General features: G+C 41.9%; 2 protein-coding genes across 3 annotated transcripts in view; one reads left to right on the top strand and one right to left on the bottom strand.

The window, feature by feature from the left end:
* LOC105397547 (voltage-dependent calcium channel subunit alpha-2/delta-3) overlaps positions 1 to 13,683 on the top strand; it is a 56,527-nt gene extending 42,844 nt beyond the window's left edge. Inside the window, exons 14-27 of the mRNA XM_048633280.1 lie at positions 1,064 to 1,174; positions 1,840 to 2,053; positions 2,405 to 2,450; positions 2,650 to 2,822; positions 4,137 to 4,227; positions 4,414 to 4,446; positions 5,903 to 6,013; positions 6,317 to 6,581; positions 7,595 to 7,846; positions 8,174 to 8,288; positions 8,574 to 8,721; positions 9,173 to 9,319; positions 9,683 to 9,863; positions 10,537 to 13,683. Coding sequence (XP_048489237.1) covers positions 1,064 to 1,174; positions 1,840 to 2,053; positions 2,405 to 2,450; positions 2,650 to 2,822; positions 4,137 to 4,227; positions 4,414 to 4,446; positions 5,903 to 6,013; positions 6,317 to 6,581; positions 7,595 to 7,846; positions 8,174 to 8,288; positions 8,574 to 8,721; positions 9,173 to 9,319; positions 9,683 to 9,863; positions 10,537 to 10,632 — 1,983 coding nt within the window. The 3' untranslated portion in view covers positions 10,633 to 13,683. The remainder of the gene's footprint in view (positions 1 to 1,063; positions 1,175 to 1,839; positions 2,054 to 2,404; positions 2,451 to 2,649; positions 2,823 to 4,136; positions 4,228 to 4,413; positions 4,447 to 5,902; positions 6,014 to 6,316; positions 6,582 to 7,594; positions 7,847 to 8,173; positions 8,289 to 8,573; positions 8,722 to 9,172; positions 9,320 to 9,682; positions 9,864 to 10,536) is intronic.
* A 147-nt stretch (positions 13,684 to 13,830) lies between these two features.
* LOC105397558 (exosome RNA helicase MTR4) lies at positions 13,831 to 23,796 on the bottom strand. Of its 2 annotated transcripts, XM_048633102.1 has the most exons (18): positions 23,619 to 23,795; positions 23,384 to 23,539; positions 23,031 to 23,273; positions 22,592 to 22,766; positions 22,303 to 22,414; positions 21,893 to 22,095; positions 21,398 to 21,641; positions 20,926 to 21,116; positions 20,508 to 20,609; positions 19,946 to 20,119; positions 19,695 to 19,797; positions 19,353 to 19,525; positions 18,577 to 18,768; positions 18,004 to 18,245; positions 17,390 to 17,626; positions 16,182 to 16,344; positions 15,649 to 15,811; positions 13,831 to 14,049 (listed from the first exon to the last, which is right to left on the bottom strand). In XM_048633102.1, exons 1-18 carry the CDS (start codon positions 23,714 to 23,716, stop codon positions 13,892 to 13,894), a joined length of 3,129 nt encoding a protein of 1,042 aa, XP_048489059.1. In that variant the 5' UTR covers positions 23,717 to 23,795; the 3' UTR covers positions 13,831 to 13,891. The 2 variants fall into 2 exon arrangements, with proteins under 2 accessions (XP_048489059.1, XP_048489060.1); XM_048633103.1 differs by lacking the exons at positions 13,831 to 14,049; positions 15,649 to 15,811; positions 16,182 to 16,344 and adding an exon at positions 16,803 to 16,926 and having other exon boundaries at positions 23,619 to 23,796.
* Positions 23,797 to 24,056: the final 260 nt, after the last annotated feature.

The raw sequence follows: 24,056 nt of genomic DNA, 5'->3' as shown, positions 1-24,056 counted from the left end.
TCAAACATCCGATAAATCAATCTCCACCATATTAAACAGTCTACCACATTCATCGTCTGTTCTTGAGAACAATAGCACGAAATCACCTTTTTCACTAACGAAACTTTTTATTACTGCAGCGCAAGTGTATTGGACGTTCCTTTCGCTTCGTACTTTAACCAAAACGAGTAGTTTCTCTTCAATTTTTCGTTGATGAATATCCTCAGGTTGGAGTGTTTGGTAAGAATGTGACAGATTTGTCGTGTGACAGAGGGGTAAAATGTATTGCAAAGTCGAATAGTATTTAAACAGTAACATAAAATGTATTATTCACATGTTGATTGCAAAGTAATCGTTATTACCAATGAGTAAATAACAAAATAATAATTTAAATATATTTTATTTTAACAATTACCTACGTGACGAAGCTGTCGCCGAATAAACACACGCACCTCCTGTCACACTTTGCGGGTGGCCGATACGCGGTGTCTGGATCTCTAAGGGGAAATCTTACCAAGGGGGAAAAGGAGATCTTAAACTCTGATCGATGGCAATAAGGACGAGTGGCTCAAACAAATATTTTAAATGGCAACCTACGTGACAGAGTGTAACTACTAAAACATTGGGTAGTGAGAGACAATTTTTCAACAATTTTTTTAAATATTTCAGAAATATTTTAAAAATATATATTTTGTTTTACTAAATAAGTAATATCTTCTGGAGTTTAAATAAAATTTTATATTTTATCTCGTCATATATTTTTTTTCTAACATTATGAAATATACGCAGGATGAAGTGGCAGGAGACAGCCAAGATTCGTATGTAATACACCTCTGTCACGCGGATTTACCACTCTGTAACGTAATTTTAAATACAAAAATATAAATTTATATTTTTGTAAAAGTTCACAGCCGTTGTGTTTTTAGTACAATGCACGTTGAAATATAAATAAATAAATAAATATTTGTAAAACTCATGATATTTTCCTCACAACTGGTGGAGACACAGTTATGTAGGTTAAAAAGAAGAACTGCCCAACTACCTATGACCCTCATATTAATGAATGTTCCTTCCGCATCACCAGTACACCGAGACGCTCCGTCCGCTGTACTCCAGCGTGGACGTGACAGACGTGGAGCTTCTGGTGGACTCCGACGAGAACTCCAGAGTTAACCTCACCTCGCTGCTGCTCGATGTAAGTATACTGCTCTTCATGATCATAAGCAGGTGACTGGTCCACCTCGCTGCTGCTCGATGTAAGTACATCGGCCTTCATTATCATTAGCAAGTCCCACGGGTGTGGGAAAAGTGGTCATCCAAGGAGCACTCTCGTTCAAGCAAGGTCATTGGTCAATGAAGCTTATGAACAGTACACAGAGACTTTCCGTCCACTATACTCGAGTGTGGACGTGACGGACGTGGAGCTGCTGGTGGACTCCGACGAGAACTCGCGCGTCAACCTCACCTCGCTGCTGCTCGATGTAAGTACACTGCTCCCTATCATCAGCATCATCATGATCAGATGACTAGTAAAGAGAGTGGGGATAGAAGTCATCCAAGGAGCACTATAGCAGTCGGCTTGTCATTCAAGCAAGGTCATTGGAAAATGGATTGGGGTCTTTAAAGTAGCATTACAAAACTCTTCATCTTCACTAACTTACTCACACGAGCCTCGCTTCTTGATGAAAGAAAAGCCTATTACATTAAGTCACTCTCCAAGGTTCAAATCATGAAATCATAGAACACCAAGTACTCTAGTAGCTTTCATATAATATCTACGCACCAATTGATCCAGCCGTTTCATTAATATATCTACGAACTTCAAACCCCACCTACCAACAACCAAACACATCCTTCCAGCTCCGCCACGACATGATCGAACAGCGCGAGGGCGAGACCGAGATCGGCGTGAAAGTCCAATACGACAACATGCGGCGCGTGGCGACTCGCAGACAGCGGTACTTCTACGCGCCAGTGGAGGGGACGCCGTACTCGCTGGCCGTGGTGCTGCCGGACGGGTACGGCATGTACGACCTGTTGGCCGAGCAGGAGGTCAAGCATAGCAATGTTAATGGTGAGTCATGCCATTGCTATTTGAGTAATTTATGTAACCTTACTACACATAGTTGCAGCATTTTATCGTAGCTGATACTAATGGTGAAAATCGTGCCTATTCCAATAGTTCCAATTAGGTAAATGATTCGGAGTAAGAGAAAGAGAAGAGAAGGTTTCCGTCTGGTCCATCAAAGTAATAATGTAATATAATGTAATCAAATAAGTAAATAATGTAATCTTCAAGCCGCTGCAGTTCGTTCACGTTTGATCATAAATGAAATGACAATAATTTCAAGTTAGTAATAAAATTAAGAGCCTAGTAGGTAAAATCATTAGAGAAGCAGATTTAACTTATATAATTATGTTACAGTAACCGAATTCTTCAAAGGCGATAACTGGAAAATACATCCTGACTGGTAAGATCACGACTCACTCCTTCTAATTTTACAAATTATTATCATAGCGATAACTAATAGAGGAATATATAATATCCTAGATGATTTTATTTTTACATAGCGCCTTTACTCATCCAATGCTCGTTCCACAGGTCCTAAAACACCTGTCAAGGTAGCCCCATCTCCGTCTAACCTAATAACTAAACATCATAACCCCCAGGGTATACTGCGAGTACGCATCCACCTCGGACCAGAGCTTCAACAGCGCCGAGGAGCAGCTGCTGCACTTTCTGTCGCGCGCCGGGCGGCCCGGCTGGAAGTGGATGTCGCTGCGCCCGCGCGCGCTCTCCATGCACCAGGCGCACAAGAAGCAGGACAGGGACTCTTACTTTTGTAAGTTATATGTTGTAAGATGATAGTCCTACCTCAGAGCAGAGCTTCAACAGCGAGGAGCAGCGGCTGGAAGTGGATGTCGCTGCGCCCGCGCGCGCTCTCCATGCACCAGGCGCACAAGAAGCAGGACAGGGACTCTTACTTTTGTAAGTTATATGTACTTAGTGAAATTAACCTATAGTTTCGAGGAGCACTTGCTGTCGTAGCTGCGCCGGCCACCCCGGATAGAAGCAGGACAGGGACTCTTACTTCTGTAAGTTATATGTTATAAGATGATAGTCCTACCTCGGACCAGAGCTTCAACAGCGCCGAGGAGCAGCTGCTGCACTTCCTGTCGCGCGCCGGCCGGCCCGGCTGGAAGTGGATGTCGCTGCGCCCGCGCGTGCTCTCCATGCACCAGGCGCACAAGAAGCAGGACAGGGACTCTTACTTTTGTAAGTTATATGTACTTAGTGAAATTAACCTATAGTTTCGAGGAGCACTTGCTGTCGTAGCTGCGCCGGCCACCCCGGATAGAAGCAGGACAGGGACTCTTACTTCTGTAAGTTATATGTTGTAAGATGATAGTCCTACCTCGGACCAGAGCTTCAACAGCGCCGAGGAGCAGCTGCTGCACTTCCTGTCGCGCGCCGGCCGGCCCGACTGGAAGTGGATGTCGCTGCGCCCGCGCGCGCTCTCCATGCACCAGGCGCACAAGAAGCAGGACAGGGACTCTTACTTTTGTGAGTTTTATGTTGTAAGATGATAGTCCTACCTCAGAGCAGAGCTTCAACAGCGAGAAGCAGCGGCTGGAAGTGGACCAGGCGCACAAGAAGCAGGACAGGGACTCTTACTTTTGTGAGTTATATGTTGTAAGATGATGATTGGATGACTGTATCGTAACATCCACGGCAAGCCATACCGTAACATCATTCATTGCTCTTCACTTCTCATGCTCGCTGTTCTTCGCGTAATTTTATGTTACGATCAAATTAATGTTATAGGTCAGTCGCCGCCTTAAAGTTAACTGATTCAATTTCACTTTGCATTATTACCTACGGAACAACCTTCTTCTTCTTATATAGTTACGAAAAAGTAAATAGAGAGCTAAATACTTATTCCTACCTAACTGTAGTCATGATCTTGTTATATTAATTGGGTAGTAGTTCAATATAATATGTATCCTAATTAAATGAGATGAAGCGTATTGTCAACGCGTCTTGTTAGAAAAAGATACAGCTCTTCACGCAATACAAACTCTTGTCTGAGTTATATAGCCCCCTAAATTTCCTATTAATTTAAAGGAAATAATTAATCCACCATTTGTTTTTGCAGGTGACAAAACTTTAGTGCAATCATTGATCAGGGACGCAATGGTAATCAAAGAATTGGACGCTCACACGGGACACGCCTCGCATCACTCACAGTAAGTAACACTCATTTATACAGCATGCTTATTGCACCAAAATACACAGGAGCTTTCAATAACTGAGATTCATATCTTTCGATCAATAAAAAATTAAGATAAACTTTTGAACAAAATATTTTTCGCACATTTTTATTTAATTTTGCGTTCTTGATAACTAATTTCATTATGTTTGTCACACGATAGCCCGATAGCAACTTTAATGGCACTTCTTACAAGGTAACGTAACAGGAGATATTTATAATGGCTAATCGTAGAACTATGTTCATTAGAAAAAAAAAACCTGTTCATCATCATACACCTGTTCATTTTATCTTCAGTACAAATATTCAGCTAAAAAAAGTATTCAAGAGATTATTTCTCAGTTAATACTGTTTATTTATCATCTCAATGGGATAATATTCTGTAAGAGCTAGTATTTGTACATCACTTTCATTTAAGATACTAATGTTGCAGGCTAGTTCCGTATAAAATCACACATAAATGTAGTAAATTATGGGGCCAATATTATAATGGGAATACAACAAGTGGCGGGGTAAATTAAACATTAAAATATGTACCTGTAGGCATTACGCTCCCAAAAACACAAGAATACTAGTAAACCACCTAGGCTAGCTATACGTTTCAATATCTAGGTATGCTATGCTACATTACGGGTTAGATTATAGTTATTAAAAAATATAATAGGAAACTTTCAAATGCTTCTAGTATAGCTAAGAAAATGCTACTAAAACTATTCAATTTTATTATAGACTTGTAGAAAGTAATTGAATATCCATAGCCATACCAATAATAATATATAAACAACCCTAAAACTAAACTTGCGGTAGATTCTTCACGACTGATGCTTTATGCAAAAATTTAATAGCTCCTCTCTCGATCATATAGAGAAAAACAAATCGGTACCTATGTTTTGGACGTACATCGTACAATGTCAGTTGGAAAGGGGGTTTACTATACGTATAATTCTATCACACATACGTGCACCATTTTATTTTAACTTTAGCAGCCAGGCACAAGGTAAGACGGGATTACATGTCGTTGTGTACTTGATTTTAATATTTATAGCTGCTCGAGGATTTATTCATTTTCAGATTGCAATAACTACAGGTTGAAGTTTTAGTCTTACTTCATCAATTTATATTTACTTATTAGAAGTTTAATTTTCATTCCTTATACTTTTTAAGTAACTAAAACATCAACCTGTAAATGGGTAAGATTAGTTTAAGGATTATCGTAATATTTGACAAAAAACTTCGACGACACAGTGAAAGAGACATTAAAATACAAGGACTCACTGCGCTACTGGATCTACCCTTATGTCCGCTGTGCAAGTAGATTATGTGAAATGGCTAAGCCTTTTGAGACACAAGGACATAACGATATAAATTATTTGCTACGAAATGCTACAGGCTACGAAATGCTACGAGCTACGAGCGTAGCAAAAATGCTACGAGCCATGGCGTAGCAAAAGTGCTAAGAACCATGGCGTAGCATAAATGATAGGAGAAATGAAGAAACTAGTTCCAGATATCCACTCGGACGATGAAAAGAAAATTAAGAATATTTTTATTCAAGAAAACCTAAGAAAAAAATACATTTACCTACTAGCCCCAAAACATCCCCAAAAGCGCCAAACTCAGTGCCCTCACTTACCTCGGCAATTTCGTTTCAGACAAGGGCGGTTCCACAAGTTCCAGGTGACGATGTCGTTCGTGGCGACTCGCAGCGGACTGCTCAAGTGGACCGACAACAACAGCTCACGGACCACCGATAGCGCAGAACCGTATGTAGCTATTTAGTTATACTTGTGCAATGTTATACAGAGTGTTATAAAAAGGGCGTAACTTAAGTGGTCATACTCAACAACTTTTGAAAATTCGTGAAAAAAGTCAGTGGAGAAGCAAGGACTGTATGCTCCTTTCAGGTGGTTAACCACTGGGAATTAAATCACGACTTTACAATGTAAATGCAATAAATCATCCGTGAGTTTCGCAAATAAACGTATAAATAAAACTATTTGGACATGCAATCTGGGCTCCACGAATCGGTTATCACGTTACCATACTCCTACAATCTTCACTTCCAGCCACTTCAGCGAAAAGCACGCGCGCGCCTTCGACTCAGAATGGTACCGGCGCGCCGTGGAGCACCACTCCATCGAGCCGGAGAGCTTCGTGTTCTCCGTGCCCTTCCGCGACGGCGCCGAGGCGGACCCGGCCCGGCCCCCGCTCGTGTTGGCTACGCATGCCGTGTTTGTGGAGGCGAGGGGGCATAGAGCGCCTGCTGCGGTTGTCGGCATGCATTTTCAACTGGATTCTCTGACGAAGCACTTTCTGAATGTTACTTCTACGGTGAGTTTGTAGGTGGTTTTGTAGAGTTAGATGAAGATATCCAGACTGGATACCATAGAATAACGACTACTGTACTTGTTATTCTATGCTGGATACAAATGGTACACTAAGCCATTAAGCAGTACCTACTTCTGTACACACTATACGGTGCCGAGCAGGACCCGGCCCGGCCGCCGCTCGTGCTCGCCACGCACGCCGTGTTTGTGGAGGCGAGGGGGCACAGGGCGCCCGCTGCCGTCGACGGCATGCATTTCCAGCTGGATTCATTGACGAAGCATTTCCTGAATGTAACCTCTACGGTGAGTGTTAAAAAGTTAGGCGATGTTAAGTGGGCATCTCTTTTTTTGCTGACTGCAAACTGGACAACATGTGCAAGGTATCCTCACTGGAGAGCAGGAGATTGTTGACGAATAACCGGCGCCGAGCAGGACCCGGCCCGGCTCCCGCTCGTGCTGGCTACACACACCGTGTTTGTGGAAGCGAGAGGGCATAGAGCGCCTGCTGCGGTTGTCGGCATGCATTTCCAGCTGGATTCCTTGACGAAACACTTTTTGAATGTTACTTCTACGGTGAGTTGCTGGTGGTGTAGTATAAAGTTTGGCGATGTTAAGTAGGTATATCGATGTAAGGAGGAGCAGGTATCCTGGCTGCATAGCATTCGAATATCAGGAGTTTTTATTTGATATATATTTGATATTGTTAAAAATATTTAATGTTTTATATAAATATATTGACTTGGTCATCGCACTAAATAATTTAATTAACACGTGTTTCCATGCGATGGCCGAGTCAATATATTTATATAAAAGATTAAATATTTTTAAGATGCGTGCGTAGATAAGACTTGGTATTACATGGATCTCACAACTTTTTACCGTAGAACAACTGAGTTACGAGAATTTTTGATGGGATAGCTCTTATCGCTAAGGCCACCTATTTTACATTGGACATAGTCTATATTATGTATATTTCTATACATTCACAATAAATATACATTCTTGTGATTATTCCAGTGCACGGCCGGCACCTCATGCAAGAAGACCTGCGCAGGCGACGAGCTCGACTGCTACATCCTCGACGACAACGGCTTCATCATCCTGTCGGAGGACGCATCTCAGACCGGCCTGTTCTTCGGCCAGGTGGACGGCACCATCATGGACTCGCTGGTGCAGGACCGCATCTACAAGAAGGTCACGGTGCATGACCACCAGGGCAGGTGTCCGGACTCCAGGAGCCCGTTTAGCGGTGATGGGCATAAGTTGAGCGTGAGTATTTTGCGAATAGATTCGTAGGTACTTATGGATATGAAATCACCTTTTTGGCGTTGCTTTAGGTGAGATAAAACGATGATAATAGATAGGTAGATACTAGAATATCAATTACTGTGTATTCATGTGTGTTAAATCTGCCGCGGGGCTAAATTCTAATGGAGCCATGCTCAACTGCAATCCCCGAAGGGGTATCGAGAGCTGAGACGCAAGTTTTTCACTGTAGGTATACATTTGCGCTCACAGCAAAAGCACTGATCCCTAACTCCGTAAATACCAATCGTCCTGAAATATTTGTAAATCAGTTTAATCTCAATGTTTTAGCCAATGAGACCCATGGCGTGGCTGGGCGGCTACCTGACGAACCTCATCGCGGTGTGGTTCCCGCTGTGGGACTCAGTCAGGGCGCGCGCTCACCCCTACAACGAAGAAGAACTTGGTAAGAACTGTTTTTATAAATAGAATAGAATAGAATAGAATATTGCTTTATTGAACACCACATAAATCAGACATACAAAAAACACCCTATTTATTTATTTATTCGTTCCTATGTGTGACAATACCCCTTGCTCATACCACTTGACCCCGCTTCATCTAGCGGCCGCCATTTTCATATTGTTTCTTTATCACTTTACCTTATATGTACTCCATAAGAGGAACAATAGCGTTACGCTTAGACCCAAAACCAAACGCTTACACGCACAACCCATTGTTTTCCCCTCAGACTACGAGGACTACGAAGGCGAGGACTCAGACGACACGTCGGAGGCGGGCGAGCGCGACCGCGGCACGTACGAGATCATCATCGACGGGCTCGGACAGGACAAGGAGCCGCGCGCCGACTCGCCCAGCATGCCGCCCGGGCCGCCCAGGTAAACTCCCGTCAACTATATAAAGCGGGTTACTCTAGCTTAACAGAAAACGAATGAACGAGAACTGTCATGCAATCGGTTGTTTATACAAAGAGATACTACAATCATGGCCAGTGCAGCAACGCACCGAAACCCGCACTGTGTGTTGCTGTCCTATGGTACCCCAGTGGTACAGAGGGCCTTTACAAGCGTGCGCCACGCCGTTCTGCCCTCAGCAACCGCTCTGGCCTCCGTCCAGCTCAGGCCTTGCGCGCCTCCCTTTTCGTGAAGGCTTAGGTATTACTACGACTAAGTATATCTACCCAGAAGTCTATCGTCAATGCGAAAGGAAGGCTTCTAAGTGGCCGCTCCTTTAGACAAGACTTTCATCGCTGCATCAAGAGGCGAAAACCTCGTTTGTCACAATCGCTTGAAATTTTACCTACTAAGCTAATCATATTTTCATTCCTAGGGAGCCGCCACGCGAGGCGGTGCGCTCGGCGGCCGTGCGTCCGTGCGACACGAGCGCGGAGCTGTTCACGCTGCAGTCCGCCAGGCTCAACGCACAGCAACCGCTGAAGGGGAAGCTTACCAACTGCCATAACTCCGGCTGTGAGAGGTTAGTAGTCTAGTGTTGCTGTTCTGGCTCGAGTGCTCTTTTCTCAAAGTAAACCAGAATGCATTCACGACACTGATCAGCAATAAAAAGTTGCCAAGTAATACAGGGTGTTGCAAAAAGGCGAAAGGGGGTGACTCCTGACCACATTTCGGCTTAGAATACTTACCCTTTTTGCAACAGCCTGTAGATGTAGATTCAACACAATTCATACAGGAACTAGATCAAATTGGCTTGAACATTAAATTGGCTTCCTTTAACATTATCATAAGCATCTACAGATCTTCTCCCAAAAAAGCTTACCAGCCACCTGTCGTTAATCGAACACTATCTCGGATAACCCCATAACCGTCTTCTCTCTTCCAGGCCATTCAGCGTCCAGAAGGTCCCCCACAGTAACCTGATCCTGCTGGTGGTAGACACGCTGTGCCCGTGCGGGGCCAAGCGCCTGGACGTGCGTGCCAGAGAGGCGCCGGCGCGAGCCGCCTGCCGCCGCCCGCCGCCGCACCGCCGCCGCCCCGCCGCCTGCGTCTCTTACCATCCGGAGGTAAACTTATCCTACTGTAAATAGTCTATTATGTTTAACAAACGAGTACTGAAATTGTTTTACTGTGTTGCCATTGGTCCACCTAATTTATTACTGAGTTGCCATTGGTCCACCTAATTTATTACTGCGTTACCATTGTTAGGACCAATAGTAATATTGGTCCTAACAATGACCCATCCCAGTCTGTCAATATTGGAAAAGTGCAAGAAACATACTCAGTACTCGTGTTGAAAAAATAGACAATAATTTAGTTACTGTCACGGGGGAACGGCTGCAGCAATTTTGATGCAGTTTGTTTTGTAGGAAGCTAACCTCCTGGTACCTACATATGTATTGCGGTTGTATGTAGATGTGAGTCGGGTACGCGCCAGACATGCGAGTTCAAATCCCGCCTCTGACATGTACCATTGAACATGAAGTAGCACGTGAAAGGGTTTAAAATTCTCTAATTAATTAAAGCCTAAATTACTTAAGTACTTTTAGATTTTAAGCTTATTATTGTATAACTACTTTATTTATGGGACTATAGGTCTAAAATATTCTACCTAGTTATGTTTACAGATAAATCATGTACGACTGTTTGTCACTATCTATCTATAAATAAATAAAGTCTCTGACAAGCCCATCCACCATCTACACCTTCCTACAAAATTCTCCGCCGTTGTTTCCACAGGAGATTGAGATCCTGTCTTGCGGGCGCGGGCACAGCTTGCGGCCGCTGCACGCTATCCTCGCCACCCTGGCCCTCTGGCTGCTGCTCGCCACGTGACTGCCAGGGGGCGCCACCACCCACTAACCACCCGGCCAGCCCGGCTCTGACCGTACCGTGTGATAAACGTACTAAGTAAGAAACACGACATATTTTTATTGTAGGGTTTTTTATCGGCAGTCTTTTGTATAGCGGTTTACGGCACGTTCCCGATTCGAGAAGACGTGCTATCGAGGCATAGCCTACAGTTAGAAGCCATTTAGAATTCTCGAAGCGGGAACGGACTGAAAAAGTGAGTATTGTTCTACATTCGATGTTTATCACAACTAACGGTCGGAGGTAAATAATGAAGAGTCGTGTGTAGAGGACAGTTGCGGTGAGGTCACTCAAAGGGCGCATCTCCCATTAGCGCAGTGTGAATTCGAAGATTTTAATCGATTTTACCGACTGAAGTTTTGGTCCGACCAAATGAACTTTTGATCTTGTTTCGAGACAGGACGTTTATCCGAACTAGGTTATGATAATAACTAAATATTACCCCTCTCGATTAAGTTATCACTTTCATATTGTATTAATAAACAACAGTTGCGTAAATTAAACAAATAGGTAGGTAATGAATATCTTGTTAAATCTAAATTGAGAATTATCACACTTGAAAATTTAACAAACTATAGGAAATGTTAATAGGTATTCAAATACTAATGTAAAATAAAAATAACATTAAAAACTGTTTTAGAAAAATTTACCTATGTTAAACCTATAAATTTATTTCTCGATTACACATTCTATCGCAGATTTATTGAATAGTTGCATAGATGTAAATAAAGACGGTTTTATTTTTAGGCAATTTACTTTTTAATGTGGTGTGCACTGTATTGCATCTTGGTGTCGTTTCACACAGTCTTCCTACATATCTCTTTTGCTGACTGTACGTAAGGCTCGGTATAGGCCACGCTAGTTTTAATTATAAACTTGACTAAGAGACTTCCTAAACCACTCACATGGTAAGTACCTATGATCCGCCTTTACCGTACTTTATTTCACAAGTACTCTCTTTTCGAAGCAGAAATAATGCTTATCATAAGACATAATAAAAAAGTTTCATGAGCAAGCATATACAATGATAAATCATCGTGAAATAATAATAAGTCCATTAATAACTTATTTCAGGATCGGGATTAAATATTACATTACCACAACCCGTGATAACCAAAAGTAAGGAGTCTTTATGCTGGGATTTATTACATGCTCCACAAATATAAAAAGTTCTAAATCTAAATAAAGGATCTAGTCGAACCACGTGGATGTTTAAGGTTTTCTGTCCGGCGCAAAATACTCGCTACGTGTTGAATGTGCAATTCTTTTTTGTTTAATGTAACTTAAGTTTCTTCACACAAAATTCAGAAGCCAAGAAACAAATGAGAATTACACAGTTAAATCCGTGGCATTTCCATTCTAGTTCTTAGTACATTTTTCGCCTAATCTTCGAATAATGCTGTATTTTGAAAACTGTAAACAGTTAATGTTCTTTTATTGTAAATATTTTAAATATATTAATGGCCTATAAGAATTAGAAGGGGTGTTGCTAACATTAAGTCGTTAAAGTAATTAAATATCGACATTTATTTCAATTTATTTGGAACTGTGTGTTAAATCGTTTGTATGTCGTTTGAGTTAGACCGTGATGGCTATCTTCCATTGTGGCTTAATTTCTATTTGTAGTCGTGTCATATTATATAAGTCTAAAAAGAAATTTATTACTAAAACATTGTTTATACCTAATCTAAATGTGAATGTTAAGAATCGTTCGGAACATACCCATAAGTTTGGAAACCATATCGGATTACCTAGTCATACCTTCTAGCGTGCTATTGTCCCGTAAATAGAAAAATATATAGAGTATATAAACGTTTGAAATAGTACAAAAAAAGTAATAAACAAAACGACACATATCAAGTGCCAAACACTGTCTTTCAAGTTTCGTTCCATATCACGCACAAGCAATAGCCGGGCCTAACAAGGGACCTACACCTCATGTACAAACAAATATAAGGGCAATAGCAAGCCTAGAAATATATCTTTTATCATAATAACTACATAACTTTTAATAATCATTAGAAGAAAGTGCTCTACGCTCGCTTACAAAAGGTATAATCGGTAACTTTTGTAAGCCAGACTGTATTTATACGATGCCTTTGACAAGTAATAAAATAGTGTCGTCTCATAACCACATATCGTTGTAACAGTTTACATAATCGCCGTCAGGGGTGTCGCGGAAAGCTTTCAGAAAGTGTACATTTTGTAAAATAATACGGTAAGGTATTGTTTTAATGGTGTAGAGTGTGATGAGCGATCGACTGGTCAAGTATTGAAAGTGCTTACTGTAAGCATCAAGTCTTCCATAGCAGTCGGGAGCGGATTGTGTACTATTATATTGTCTAAGTATTAAGCGATAATAACATAGCGTATACTTAGTATAGAAGGGGCTGGTGTGTTGTACTCGGGTTTCGTTCGGTCATTGAGTTATTTATACATAGACACAAGACGTTTCTTCCTTCGGTTACGCGGATTAGTTAGACAAATAGTACGTTTCGTATTCATTTCTCAAACATATCAATTCAGGCACCAAACAAAGTATAGTTTAAGGAATAGTTTTCTTCAAATTGTGATTTTCCTCTATGTTAAGACGTGTATGTGCAATAATTTTTTTACGGGTGTGTGGAACAGTGATTTCAAAAGTGCGTTGTTAAGATTTGTCGGTGTAAATTTTTCTATGGAAGTGGAAAGCTAAATTTTAGAATTTATTAAATATAAATCTCACTGTCGGTCATTCCCTTGTTAAAGCTTTTAGGTATTAATTAATTATCAAAATTCAAGAAAAATTTAGAATAAATTTAAGCGAAATCGAATTTTGACGTCACTGTTGGCCGTTTAGTTAATTTGATTAGTTATTGTTTTTGAAGATATTCTAGGTGTATGTTTGGGCTCTGCCACCTCTGTGAACATGGTTCTCTAGTGTAATTCTAGTCAATACTGTTCTTTTGTTACTTGCCAGTTCATGCTATAGATATACCATAATTACAACAATAAAGTTCTCTTATAACATTGTGATTGTATCTATTATTTTGCCTCAAATTATTTTATTCCATTGTTTTTCTATGTTCCCCGTGTATTCGTCGATGAATTTCTTACAGAACCACCGGGTTATCCCTACTTGAGTCAATCCAGCAGGCCGGAGAAAAAAACAACATCCAAAAATACAGTTTAAAAAATATAATAAGTAATTAGATACATTACAATCACCCCGACATCTCTCCCACTACATGTAGAGACTGGCCGCAAACACGATGTCCCTCTTGAGCAGTTTGATGGCGTCACTGAACTTGTTCTCGAGGTCCACGTTGCCGATGTTCTTGGCGGCCTGGCACAGCTGTCGCAGCACCTCCTCGAGGCGGCGCATGCAGCGGATTATTGAACCTGACGGGGAAATGGCGGGTTATTTATGTGGTGTTAGGTTGGTGGTTGTTGGTTACTTAGTTATACCCACAGACGTCTATTATATTCAAATTCAAATCATTTATTGATTGAGAGCGATGGTAGCTCAGTCGGGTAAGCGCCCGCTTCTCACGCCAGAGATGCGGGTTCGAATCCCGGCGCTGACATGTACCAATGAGTTCTTTTCTGAATTTAAGTACAATGTATACCATCGCTCTTACGGTGAAGGAAAACATCGTGAGGAAACCTGCATATCTAGATTTAGCACATCTAGATATGTGAACCCACCAACCCGCAGTGGACCAGCGTGGTGGGGAATGGTCCAAGCTTAGGAAGGCAGTTTAGACCTTGGGGATATGCACAAAGGTTCCATTCGAGAGAGCCAGGTGCAGGTACTGACACCCCCGCAGAGAATAGAATAGAATAGAATCATTTATTGATAAGGTCAATACTTAGTCATTACATGCATTCATTTGTTGTCAATTTAACATTAAGTACCTATAGATTATTACATTTCTATTTATTAGGTATACAAGACAAGTATGTATGAACCAAAGTTGAGAAACGCTCAACCTTTTGACTAGTTTTTGACACGCGCAGTATGTACACTAGGAGAATCTAGAATAAAAGGCGTCTGTGGTTATACCACAGATTACTAACTGCCAGTTTCTATAACTCTATCTATCTATAACTGGCAGTTACTTTCATACGATTTTGAAAGATTGTTACTTTTGATTATGTCAAAATCGTATGAAAGTAACTACCAGTTATGGATAGATAGAGATATAGAAACTGGCAGTAAAAGTGCTGCACAATAAAATGTGCTCAACCCCAAAAGAATAAACTTGTTAAACTTGGGTGACTTGCCAAAAAACGGGAACCGCGGGGACCGGGCAGCTTGACCGAGCAGTTATAACGCGCAAGTACGTAGAGTGATGGAGGCCTGGTTATACGTGTATTAAAAGGGACAGGGGGATTATTCGTAGCGTGGATGATATTGAAATAAGCGCGTGGGTGTGCGAACAGGCAACCCCTAGAGCTCGCTAGACCCTAGAACAGAGTGTTGTAGCGCTCCTTCGGAGAAGCCAATGTACTGAACATTAGAATCGACGATTACGGATTGGTCATGATGACGAAGAATCATGGACTTCCATAGGAGACATCACAGCGTCGCCACGCACCAAGCCAGCCTCACGCTGTTGTTATGAGTGTGAGGACACCTCACGCTAGCATTAAATGTCGCATGGATTGGCGCGCGGCGTGACGCAATCGCCGCGTCGCCGTCACGTCGCATACTGAGCTTTTAACACGTCGGTCAGATTCGCAAGATTGCAGATCTGCAGGTCCAGCTTGACGTCTCAAGGAGTCAATGCTGTAGCTTCTACATGCTCGAGACTTACATAGACCCATATTGGATAGATATCCAAACTTTTATATGAGACGTCACAGCGTCGCGTTACACTCCACGCAACCCGTAACGTTACGAGCTGATTAAGACACCCAGTGAGATGCTACCGTCACGTTGCCGTCCCGCCGGCTATATACAGAACCCTTAAGACGCGTACAGACTGCAGTACTAACCCTCAAACACGTCGGTCATCTTGCAGATCTGCAGGAAGGAGGCGCCCTTGGCCCACGCCAGCACCACGTCCATCAGCGTGTGCTTGAACTTGTTCACGTAGTCGTCTTCATCCAGGTCCAGTTTAGCGTCGATGGACACCTTGGCTATGCGCCGCGCGTATTCCTGTAAAATAGTTGGGCTGAGTTTATAACGGCACCTGTGCAACCAAATAAATTAACGCAAACCATATTTCTACACTTTAAAATTCAATCATATTCAAATACAATACGTCAAATCTATGAAGTGGTAATATCGGATTGCATGGTTTTATCCAACACAATGACAATCACTTGAATATTTGGAAAGAGCAGTCTCATATTTTGTGATAAATCAGATAACCGTGGCGATAATTTGAATATGCTTGTCTTTATGGTATAGGTATTAGGTACTTGCTACTTACTATAAAATCTAAAAATGTTTAAAAAAGGTCAAACGTAAAAAACCCTTCTAGACACAGATCGCCCGTACACGACCCTAAGTCTTAAACACGAACCTGCAACTGCCTCAGCACAGTCTTCAAATCCGCCGCGCTATTTGGCGCCTGGTTAGAGTTCTCATCACACACGAAGCAGCTCACCAGCGCCGCGCTCTGCTCCGGCGACAGCGAGTTGAACACGCCGTTGAAGATCAGCTCGGTGAGGAGCAGCTCGTCCGCACTGGAATGGGGAAGAAAACCAAGTGAAACTTTGGAAGAAATAATTGCGACTGAACCAACTAATAAGAACTGGGGAATCGGCCCTACTAGATAGTGGCGACATCTGGAATTAGTTTTGCGTTTTCCTCCACATATTAGTGGAGTTAAGAATATATTGATTTCTATAGCAGCAGCTAAGAAGTGCGGCGCTCTGCTCCGGGGACAGCGAGTTGAACACACCATTGAAGATGAGCTCGGTTAGGAGGAGCTCGTCCGCACTGGAATGGGGAAGAAAACCAAGTGAAACTGTGGCAGCACAACCGAGTGTGCCTTTCAGGTTCTGACCAATAGCATTATTGTGGAGAAAAAATGGCGACTGAATCGACTAATTAGAACTGAGGTATCGGCCCTACTCGACAGTGGCGACATCTGGAATTAGTTTTGGGTTTTCCTCCCCATTAGGACATTATTAGTGGGGTGCTAAGGTTATAACGCAGCTTCTTGTAAAAAACCAGAAGTAGCTGACAAGTGCTTGCTCTGCTCCGGGGACAGGGTGTTGAACACACCGTTGAAGATCAACTCGGTTAGGAGGAGCTCGTCCGCACTGGAATTGCGAACCAGGTCACTTGTTAGTGACGTGTTGAGGTTACAATGCATTGTACAGGAAGCCCTAGTTGCTTATAATCCGAGAGATCTATAGATGAAATGAAGACTCGGCGAATCAAACTTTAACAACCTCTCCAGGCTAGCACCATACCAAGCAACATACCTCCCGATCAGAATTAACCATGGAACCCTGTTGACTGGTAGAGAATGCTCTTAGCATTAAGTCCACCTGATTGTACATCTACTTTTGTTAATTGTGCTATAAAAGCATAAATAAATAATAAATAAAAAACCCTGTCAAGTACGAGCGCACAGTGCAATTTCAAACGCTTCCCTTAGAAAGATGAGCAGGAAAGCCCGGACTATATAAGGGTATTGACGTTATATAAGTTGAGAACAATATGACGTGAATCGCTTCGGAGGCATCCATGCAAATATAGATGATAAATAATGGATCTTACCTGCTCAATTCACACGCAATTCTTCCTTTCAACTCAATGACATCAGTCGCCGTACAATATCCCATTCGTCTCAGTACTCTTTTTCTCTTCTTCAGTTCGTCCATTTGCAGTATACTCTTGGCTTTCCTGAGTTCGGACTTGGCTAGGGTGAGTTCTTGCAGCAGTTCCTGTTTGCGTTCGTAGGCCGCCTGCAGGGCGCCCCGCGCTTTGTCTGTGTGCAGGGGATGGGCGTATAGTCTGAAATTAAAATTTGACATTATTAAAATATAATAAGTTGCTCAACAATAGGGAAGAAAACCAAGTGAAACTTTGGCAGCACCAGCGAGTGTGCGTCTCTGGTTCTAACCAATTACATTGTTGGCGACTGAACCAACCAATTAGAACTAGGGAAATAGGCACAGTCGCCTAAGGCGCCATCTGTTATTAGCTTTTAGTTTTTCTCCCCATTTATTAACATTGAGATGGAACCTGTTTCAACGACTACATAAATGTATGTACACTTATGCAGAAAACTATGTCAAAAATAATGTAATCATTAGAAATTGAGGCTAAGTGAAGAAAGTATATGGCTGTGTATGTGTACATTATGGAGTATTACAGACTAACGCACTCACCTTTCTTCTAAGAGTTTAATATTATCCACGCATTCTAAAAACACTTTGTCTTGTATCTTCATATCCTTTATAGGGTTCAGCAGCGGAGGTCCTTCGGGAAACCGTTTCTTCACTTCATTTATTGTCTTTAGTACGGATTTCCTATTGTCGGATGAGTTCAAGTCCTTAGGGTAGTACACTCGCAGAGTGCTGATCTGGTCTATGAGTGTGTGGATCACTGATACCACTTCTACGTCTCCTGTCTGGAAAGATAATACGTTATAAAATCTAAAGTCTAAACTAGTGCTTTAATCAATTAAAGACCCCATTATAATAGCCCCCTTTTACGAACGTTGTGTGAAATAAGACAAACTGACTATCAGGTAAGTGAGCTCGTTTTTTCCCTCACGCTTTTTGCCCTTCGGAATCTAATATTCAGGTTACTAAACTCTTAATCTTGTTTTAAAACTGCGCTTTGTGCGAGGGCCATAAACATGCATATTGACAAACCCCCTCATTGTGTTATTGTGTTTTCTTTTATAACAAAATACCCAAACAGATCACCCTTTACAAACGTACGAGTCATCAACTCACCTCCCCCGGCGGACACGGCACCCGTTTCTCCGGGTCATCTTCCGTCCCTCTCTTCACGTGCAACAACACATCGACTAACAACACCGTCTCCGCAGTCAGAGGGTTCTCCTCCTCACGCTTCTTGCCCTTGGGCATCTGGCGGCGGAAGTTCACAGTGATGCCCCAGTCGTACTCGTGCTTCTCGGTTTTGATCTGTGGGGTGGGTTTATAGATTAGGAATGAGTTTAAATAATATTGTGAGTAGTCTTATGTAAATTAAAACAGGGCTACTTTCATTGCTCAGAGACAAATAGTAAGTATGGTGTATGGTTTATAAATCGACACAATAAATTATAGGAGAAAAATAATTAAGTCGGCGAAAACGCAAACGTAGTGCTATTCACGCTCTATCTCGTGTGTGTACGTTTACGCGCTACCATTGGTTACATCCACTCAAGCCGCGTCCAGCGACCAATCACAGCGCGGCAACCTTTATTTGATTACCTTGAGCAGCCTACCCTGCTGCAGATGCTGCGGGCGCGTGATGAACGAGCGGAACTGCTGGCCCGCTTGCAGCAATACAATTGGCTGCATCCACGTGTGCAGCCTGCAGCGTCTCCTGCCTGTCTGGCTGCAGGAACGGCTGCAGGAACGGCTGCAAATGCTGCGGGCGCGTGATGAACGAGAAGAACTGTTGGCTCGCTTGCAACACTATGACAGGCGTTATGATTGGCTGCATCCACGCACACCGCGTCTAGCGACCAATCACAGCAGCGCCGCAACCTCTATTTAATTACCTTGAGCAGCCTACCCGGCTGCAGGAATGGCTGTAGGTGCTGGGGTTTCGTGATGAAGGAGCGGAACTGCTGGCCGAGCAGTTGAAGTTGTGAGCGAGTGCTGCAGTACGAAGCTATGGAGTGCTCCTGTTCCACGGATACAGCGTCGTACAGCTTCTGTTTGGACTTCACCTCTGTGGGCAAAGGTTTAGGTGGTTTTATATTCTATAAGATCGGATTTGGTAACGGCAACAGTTGCGGCAAAGAATGGTATAATCGGTCATTGTTTCATTGGAGTTTTGAAACACAATATAATATTTTATGAATACTTACAGAATAAATAAGTGTGAATAAGATACGTACTGTCAATTAAATCCGGTATGGCAGCCTGATTCTGGAACTGGAAGAAACTTCTCTCGAGCATGTATTCAGGATTTATTTCTTCAACTCGTAGAAGGTTCAGTACCTAAAACAATTAATAGATTCTTCAATTTCTGATTTCAATAGAGAGAGAGAGGGAATAGTAATGTAATCAAGACTCTACGATAAAGCAAAAGAAACACAAAATTTACACATTTGCCACAATAAGCCTATAATAACGGCCTACAACTCACCATATTATACGTCAAATGGAAGGCCGAGTTGATAGGATCAGCCTTCCCCTGCACCATGTCCTTGACCACGGCGGGCGTGACCTTCTGGTCGATCATGAGGATGACGATGCCCTTGTCGTCGAGCCCGCGCCGCCCCGCGCGCCCCGACATCTGGATGTACTCGCCTGATGTTATCTAGAGAGAAAGAAAGAAAATACGTTTATTAGATATATATTTAGAAATAGAGAGAGAGGTAATAGATGCGTTTATAAGCTGGACTAATAATTGCACATTATAAAAATAAAAGAGAAGCTTAAATCAAAACTGTGTGGTTATGGTGTGATTTAACGCCATTTTGGACCTCAGGGATAATATTTTATCAGTGTAGGTACCACATAGGCATAGAGGCTCGAGGTGTCGCTAACAAGGGAGACAGCAAGGAAAGGAAAAATATATACACAGCCGTATATTTGTGAGTCAATAACCGACTGCTAGACATAATACCAACAATATCATTTTCAGGATCCCGTAATAGCGTAATAATATCAACTAAAGAGCACAATAATAAAAGAAGAAAACTCACAAATCTGAAGTCTTTTCCGTCGAATTTCTGGCAGTTGGTGAACACGACGGTCCTGGCGGGCATGTTCAGCCCCATGGCGAACGTCTCCGTGGCGAATAGAGCCTGCAACATTAGATACTAATTTATAACAACTGGCCTACTTCAAACCTAAAACAAAATACAGCGCTTAAGTTTATAGAGCATGGGCGCCCCACAAGACTGGAGGTTTCTATAATCACGATTGGTATTCTGCTTCATTGCCCAAGGAATAATAATCTATGAAAAAATTGCAAAAACGCCGTATTGGTCCATAAAAAGTTATAGGGAACCATCACAAAATATTTTTAGCACACACAAAAACAATTTATCATTCTTGTGTCAACTATACCCAATAATATAATGACCTTATAGTTAAGCCCCATAAAATCTTATAAATTACCTTAATAAGCCCCAAGCCGAACAAGATCTCGATAGTTTCCTTCAAAATAGGCAGCAGCCCGCCGTGATGGATGCCTATTCCTCGCCGCAGTAATGGAATGACATTCTCCACTTGGGGCAACTTGCGGTCCTCTTCGGATAACACGTCCATCGCGTTGTTGAACACTTCGTCTACGAGCTTCTTCTCTTCAACTGTTGGTTAGGAAGGGTTGGTGAGCAATGTAACCAGGGATGAAACTAGACTCTATGTTATTTATTAAGTAGAGCTTTATTTTTCAAATATAATTAATTGTAAAATGCCACAATTAATAATATAAAGCAAAGGGAAATTCTAGCTATCTTTTGAAAACCAATGCTATAATATATTTTTTTGTGTTTCACGTTCAAGAGGACAGATTCAAGAGGAGGATAAATTCTCCTAAATATCCACTGAAAACCATACCATTGCTAAAAATAACCAAACGCATACTCACTAGTATTAAAGTCCAATTTCGCCATCTGCATAGCGTACGCCTCGCAGTCCTTCTTACTAAAACTGAATATGATGACAGGCGCGAAGTTCCTCTCCATGATCATCTTGACAATGTTGAAGATGTTGGTCTGCGCGGCGTTGGCCTTGAACCCGCCGCGGCGCCCGCGCTGGTCGCCCTTGCCCGCGTCGCCCGCGTTGCCCAGGACTGTCATTGCCGTGTTGAAGTTGTCCTCTTTGAATATTCCCTGTGGGCGACACACATTCATGAAGAAGTTGTACATGACTATACAGATAAATAAATAAATGTAAACTATGACTGTATAGTGCAGAATCAGCATCTTATGCAGGTTCCAGAATAAAGTGATGATCGAAAAAATAATATTTTTCCAACTATGCCTGTGTGGTATCAAATGAAAGGGCTTGATTAGCATAAAGCATAAAGGGCAATACCCGTTTTTCGCTGTTTCTTGCGGCCCAAAAAATCTGTTCAGCTTACCTTCTCATCAACAACGAGATGCATGCCATCACCCCCTGCAGGGAATATGTAGTGCTGCAGCGGCGTGGGGCGGTACTCCGTGTACACCACGTGGCACGGCTGCGAGTGCAGGCGACACACCCACTCCGCGAACTGACGGGCGTTCGGGATGGTGGCCGAGAGGAATACGTAGTGCACGTTGTCTGGTAGCAGGATCAGGGTCTCTGGAAAGGTATGGGGTGTTAGTAGTAGAATGGGTATGGCCTGATTGTGAAGCTATGTCCGGTGCACAACTCTTTGTGCGTGACTGATAGTGATCTAGGCTTAGGAAGGCTACCCAAATAGTTCATGGGAGGCCGGACTGCACCTCATTTATCTTATGTCTACAGCTACATACTTTATGTTTGTACAGATTATGCAAATAGATTTACCTTCCCACACAACTCCTCTCTCCTTGTCTCTCATGTAATGGATCTCGTCAAACACCACCCATCCCACTTCTCTCATCACCTCTGATCCTCTGTACAGCATGTTTCTCAGAATCTGTAATTAAAATATTATATTAAAAAAGGGTTGTATTATTTTACACAGTTTCTAATATAACACATTACTGTCCCTAATATTTCAGTACTTTTTTGAATGAGGAAGGCCAAGGACAGTGTAGTTCGCATATCCAGCATTCTTTAGAAGAGCCTTATTTCCAATAAAAAATTTACCCACCTCTGTAGTCATGATAAGGCAAGAAGCTGATGGATTGATGGTGACATCTCCAGTGATCAGACCCACATCATGGAACTCCTCGGAAAACTCCCGGTACTTCTGATTGGACAGTGCCTTGATGGGAGTTGTGTAGATCACTCGCTGTTTGTTTTTCAGTGACAGTGCTATTGCATATCTATGAAGAAAGATATACACATTTTATTATTACATATTAGGTACTTTATAGACAAATTAAATTATTTGTTAGTTATAAAAAACTATTTTCAGGAAAAGTTAAGTGTTATATTTCAGCATACGGCTTTTTCCTGTGAGAGTTTGCAATCAAATCAAATCATCAGGATATTTATTTATATAAACACTTTATTGTATAATGATAGAAACAGTTACAAAAATTGACTTAAAAGTAGTAGTGATATTTCTGAAACATGGAAATACTTACTCTGCAACAACAGTTTTACCAGCTGAAGTATGAGCAGAAACCAGCACTGACTGTATATTGTCAATACACATGATAGCCTCCTTTTGAAAAGGATCTAAGATAAAGCTGTACTGCTTGGCGGGTTCTGATGAGTTTGGTACCAGAGGAGCGTACTCATGGTTTGGTGGTATGGCCACCTCATGTGTACAGCCTTCATGTGTCTCTAGGGTATGGATTACTATGCGGGAATCAAGGAGTTCTAGGCTGGAAATAAATGAAATTATTTTTTTTAAATATACAAACATATAAAAACTTAGTAGTACTTTTAAATATTTCCTAGCAGATAATATGAACGAGATGAAGTATGTGCTTACTTCAAATCAGCCAGTAATTCATCGCCTTCCTCTTCAAACTTCGGCTTTTTTGTAACTTCTTCAACATCATCATCATGTGGACGCTTCTTGGTTGGTGACTCAACTTCAATTGATTCCTGGGACTTCTCTGTACCAGCAGCTTCGGTTTCTTCAGTCCTATATTAATAAACATATTACAAATCTAGAAATATTCGAATTATATGAAAATTACTATATGAATCGAGGTTATACTAACACTTGAGTTTCTTCTTTCTTTACATTGGGAAAACTCTTGGTGGCCACATTTTCATCTGTTTCTTCAAAGCAGTCAAATAAACTGTTTATATCTGCCATATTAATTAAACATTAGGACAAAAACACAATTTTACTGAAGAAATAAATCAAAATATTCAAAATCAAGAAGATACACGCGAGATCAAAGGGAAACAATTAATCTGTGTACAAAACCTGTCGGTGTCGAGTTGACAGAAGACACAGAGCAACGAAATAAAAATGTATGTTTCCATTGCACAGCGGCTGGCTGGGTGTGGCTAGCTGCGGCTGCTCTGCTTCATTCAATAATATTAAGAAAAAACCTTGTGAAGGGTGTTTTTTGGTATCTACTGTTTGATTTAAAATAGTCAGAAGAATAATATCATGGCCTGTAACAACAACAAAAATGTGTTCTGTGATC

This window comes from Plutella xylostella, chromosome 5 (assembly GCF_932276165.1).
Source record: "Plutella xylostella chromosome 5, ilPluXylo3.1, whole genome shotgun sequence".
In the NCBI taxonomy this organism is placed as follows: domain Eukaryota; kingdom Metazoa; phylum Arthropoda; class Insecta; order Lepidoptera; family Plutellidae; genus Plutella; species Plutella xylostella.
Note: the sequence above shows the minus strand (reverse complement) of the source record. Positions and strands in the feature narration are given on the sequence as shown.

Coding starts and splice junctions, on each gene's coding strand:
- LOC105397558 (XM_048633102.1), bottom strand. CDS start 23,716: ATGGCAGATATAAACAGTTTATTTGACTGCTTTGAAGAAACAGATGAA. Junction 23,540..23,618: donor AAGAAAGAAGAAACTCAAGT/GTTAGTATAACC, acceptor TTATTAATATAG/GACTGAAGAAACCGAAGCTG. Junction 19,526..19,694: donor CATACCGGATTTAATTGACA/GTACGTATCTTA, acceptor CTTTGCCCACAG/AGGTGAAGTCCAAACAGAAG.